The sequence below is a fragment of the Aplysia californica genome, unplaced genomic scaffold (genome assembly GCF_000002075.1).
Source record: "Aplysia californica isolate F4 #8 unplaced genomic scaffold, AplCal3.0 scaffold00021, whole genome shotgun sequence".
NCBI classification, from domain to species: domain Eukaryota; kingdom Metazoa; phylum Mollusca; class Gastropoda; order Aplysiida; family Aplysiidae; genus Aplysia; species Aplysia californica.
Genome location: NW_004797291.1, coordinates 1,398,443 through 1,402,836, shown reverse-complemented (window position 1 = coordinate 1,402,836; position 4,394 = coordinate 1,398,443). Strand labels below are relative to the sequence as shown.

Genomic DNA, 4,394 nt, shown 5'->3' with positions numbered 1-4,394 from the left:
CACACACACACACTCATGTGCAGACACATGCACACACACATGCACACACACACACACACACACACACACACACACACTCACACACACACACACTCACATGCACATGCCCGTAAGGATATAATATGTATGCCTACACAACAGTCTTTTTCAGAGACCTGAGTAGTCTATATCAATGGAAGCCCTTAATATTTTTTTTTACATTCCTTTTGTCATCAACATGATAATTTCACTATTGATATAGGATTGTCAGAAGCATTCTTGTTTTCTGGTTTGTAATTGCAGTTCTTGTATGTCAGCAAGAGACCATTGTAGATGAAGTGTGATCATGTTTCTTGCCACATGTGCTATTCATTATCAGGTATTCGTCTGGATTATGCTGCTATTCAGAGTCAAGCCTTAAGCCAGTTACCTGTTGTTAAAAAATGATTAGTTTCTGTCGATTTGTACGAGTATGAACTAGTATTTCATATCTTTAGTGTACCATCCTCTTCATAAGTTACCTTTTCTATACGCTCGTTATACACTACAAATGTTCCCTGAAAAAGTAAAACAATTGCTGTTAATTTGAAAGACTGCTGTAATGATACAATCTTGCTGGGCTTCCAAAAAATTATTTTTTAAAATTCAACTTCAAATTCAGATGGCTGACAGGCCGACCAAGAAATGGTGTCCCTGGTCAAACCAATTTAAAGGGTATACAACTTTGTGATTCTATGCCAACAAATGTATTTCAGAACTGTAAGAGTTTGGTCCCTTACAACAAAGGAGCTTGTCCATGTCATGCGACTTCACACTGATGAAATTGAGGTAAATTGTTCAGTGGCGGACACCTCTGGGATTTGTGTGTGTGTGTGTGTGTGTGTGTGTGTGTGTGTGTGTGTGTGTGTGTGTGTGTGTGTGCGTTGCGCAGAAAACGGGGCGTATCATGGTAGCAGTAGCAGATGTAGATGTCACTGAAAAAAGAAACCCTTTCGGTGTGTCGTTGTAAAGGTCATGGCCCTGTTGTTATTGATCGTTGCAATGAATGTCGTATTTTTAGTAGAGTTTACTCATCTGATTATTATGCAGGAGGTTGAACAATTTTGTGATGGATACTACTTACAATGCCAAAGTTATCGTCATTGTTGTTTTACACACTGCGCTTATTGGTTGGTAGCAGACGGAAGAGTCCTTTTTAAAAAAAAAAAATTTTGAGGATCTCCGGCTTGTGCTTCGCAACATTTTGTGAAGAAAATGTCACGAGGAAACGTAGAAAATATCATCAATCCCAACGCTTAAGATGATAGATCAAATTTGTGACTGCTTGGTCCGTGCTTCATTTAAATGTACAGCAGTCTTAGAGACCGGAGGATGATAATCATGTTTGTCTCAATAGTATGTGGGTGAGCAAAGATTATACAGTAGTTGTGACCCATCTAGCAAAGACTGAGGTTTCATCTTTCCAGCTGGCAGTGATTTAAAGTGACTAAAAACGAAATGTATCATTCCATTGTCCTCATCATCATTAGCCTTTCTCTCCTCGTGTTGAAGTAAAGGCCACCGACAAGAGCTTTCCATGTACTTCTGTCCCGGGCTATAGGCTCCACCTTTGTCCAGCTGTACCCCCATGTTCTTTACAGTCTATTCTAATTTAGTCCCTCCTCCAAGTACTTTTAGGCCTTACTTTCTTCCACTTTCCTTGTGGATTCTATCCAAAGGCTTGGAGGGCAATGTTTTATTCCATAGCAAAAGATATTTATGACTGCAAAGTATTAACAGGCGCTTTGTCCCCCCCCCCCCAAACCAGTGTATGGCAGTCCACGGGAGGCATGTCGTCACCGGCTCATGGGACAATTCTCTAGTGCTGTGGGACATTGAGAGTGGAAAGAGCGTCCATCAGTGTGTAGGGCATGAGGAAGGTATGTCAGTTTTTTGTTTTCGTTTGTTTTGGGGTTTGTTTTTGTTTTTTTTGGGGGAGGATATGTTATTTATTGCTGCCAAGATGTTACACTGCTCCATCATTTTGTGGGGGGGGGTTTTTTTATTTGGTTTGTGAAAAAAGTTAAGGGGGCCCCCCCCCCCCCCCCCCCCCCCGTCTCTTTCTCTGTCTGTCTGTCTGTCTGTCTGTCTGTCTGTCTGTCTCTATCTCTCTATCTCTCTCTTCATCACACACACACACTTTCTCTCTCTCGCTCTCTCCCCCCCCCCCCTCTCTCTCTCCCTCTATCTCTTTCTCCGCCTGTCTGTCTGTCTGTCTGTCTGTCTGTCTGTCTGTCTGTCTGTCTGTCTGTCTGTCTGTCTGTCTGTCTGTCTGTCTCTCTCTCTCTCTCTCTCTCTCTCTCTCTCTCTCTCTCTCTCTCTCTCTCTCTCTCTCTCTCTCTCTCTCTCTCTCTCAGTAGCACGATTCACTGGATCACCTGAAGCCTGAAGGTAATACGTGAAAAACAAGTGCACACAAAGGACCGTACAATGTACAACTTAATAACCTCCTTTCGGCACACACATTGAGAGACAGTATTGTTTCCTGCGAGCAGGGAAGGCGAGCAAAACAATGGCTCATGACAGTTTGGTCTAGTTTATGGGCTAGGAACCCTTGGATCGCCAGTGGTAGCGTGAATGCAGGAAAGGAAAGAAAGGTTGTACGAACTCTTTGCGTGTGTCTTTGTTTTTAAAAAAAGAGAAAAATTATCTTCAGTTCTGGAACGCTTAAAACAGTTCACCTCTCAAACGAATTCATGCAAAGACACCACATTTTCCTGCGAAGCTAAATTCTAGAAAAGAACATTGTTGCTGTATGTTTTTTAAAAACTTGTAAAAATCAATAATATCTGACAACATCATCATCATCATCATCCAGTGCCAGATCTGCGACAGACATCGGCGATCATGGTTCTCCATTCATTCCTTTGCTCGAATGCTTTTAAAAAAGCTACATTTCCGTGATCTTTCCGTGTTACCCATTTGTTTACGTTCCCTAAGTAGTTTGCTCTGGGCCTACCCCTGCCTCGTTTGCCTTCAGTTTTGCCAGTGAGAGCTAGATGTTCAAGACCTTTATGTCTATTCAGGTATCCCCAAAACTGCATTATTTTTTGTCGTTTCCTGGTTGTCTCCTCGGTGAGCGTCCCACGTGGGCTTCATCAAGCACTACTTCATTAAAATCTGATTTCTTTTCCTTCCACGATATTCTCAGCAGTCTCCTACGGGGTGCCCACTACGGCTGGATGGGGCCGATCACCCGACTCAGTCGGCTGAAACTGAAAACAAACACGTTTGTTTTTGAGGCGATCGAGTCGGGCGATTGGCCCGATCGGCCGATCCCATCCGTAGTGGCCACCCCGTATACCAGCATTCACAGCCATATAGAAGGGTTGACCATACTTAGCATTTCAGAGCTTTCATTTTGGTCGTCATTGAGGTGTTTCTATTTTTCAGGATTGGGTTCATTTTATTGAATCTAGCCTGAGCCATTGCAACGCTCTGTTTTATTTCTGTGGAACATTTGGCATCGGATGTTATTATAATATATCTTAGATATTTAAACTATTGGACTTTTGTTTGATCTTTTCACCTTTGCTAATGAGATTACAAACAATATCCTTTCGTCACACTCTCAATAAATTCATTTTTGAGAGCGGTTCTGTTATAACCATCCCACTTGTGCCAAAGTCCTCATGCCTTTGTTACCCCTGCCATACCCTTACTGTCAAGTCTCCGGTAATTTGTGTGGAATGGGAACAAACTTCTAGGCATGCTGTGTGAGAAGTTTACAAGACCAAATCTGCATGCACCAAACTTGTTGATAATGTCATAGTTTTCAAATGATAAATGTTTAAATTTGGGGGGGGGGGGGGGTTCACTTACCTGTAAGCTCTTTGATTTGTCATTGCCAAATTAAGGAACTTTAAACGATAAGTGTAATGCAGTCTCATTTGGTCAAAAACCACGTAATGCTGAAGACAAACCTTTGTCTGTCTTGATTGCGAAGCGTATGTAAGCATTCTGTAAGTCACGCCGTAACTCAATGTCTTGCAGTGGTCACCTGCTGCCAGTTTGATGCCAAGAAAATCGTGAGTGGCAGTGCTGACGGCGATGTCCGGATCTGGAGCTGTCTCAGTGGCCTCTCAGTCCGAATTATGTCTGGACACCAGCAAGAAGTGGTGTGTTCTCTGTAATACGGGTTCCCATTGGGGGGTGGGGATGCGAGCCAGATTGAGGGCGCAAAGCGGCTATTGTGGCACAAGCCGATCGGACCCGACTCGTCGCCTCAAAAACAAATGCGTTTGCTTTCGAGCGGCGAGGCGCTTTTCCCTTTCGTCAACCCGCAGCCACCTCCCGAATCGTCAGCCACCCCCAACCTTTGACACGGGTCAAACTTCCATCTATTCATAGGTAGTTACCGGAACATGTATAAGGTG

At 43.4% G+C, this 4,394-nt stretch overlaps 1 protein-coding gene across 1 annotated transcript in view; it reads left to right on the top strand.

The window, feature by feature from the left end:
- LOC101852980 (F-box/WD repeat-containing protein 7) overlaps nucleotides 1–4,394 on the top strand; it is a gene marked incomplete in the record, with an annotated part of 54,789 nt that overhangs the window by 8,642 nt on the left and 41,753 nt on the right. Inside the window, 3 exon segments of the mRNA XM_005090782.3 lie at nucleotides 735–807; nucleotides 1,787–1,898; nucleotides 4,012–4,136. Of these exon segments, the coding sequence (XP_005090839.3) occupies nucleotides 735–807; nucleotides 1,787–1,898; nucleotides 4,012–4,136 (310 nt within the window).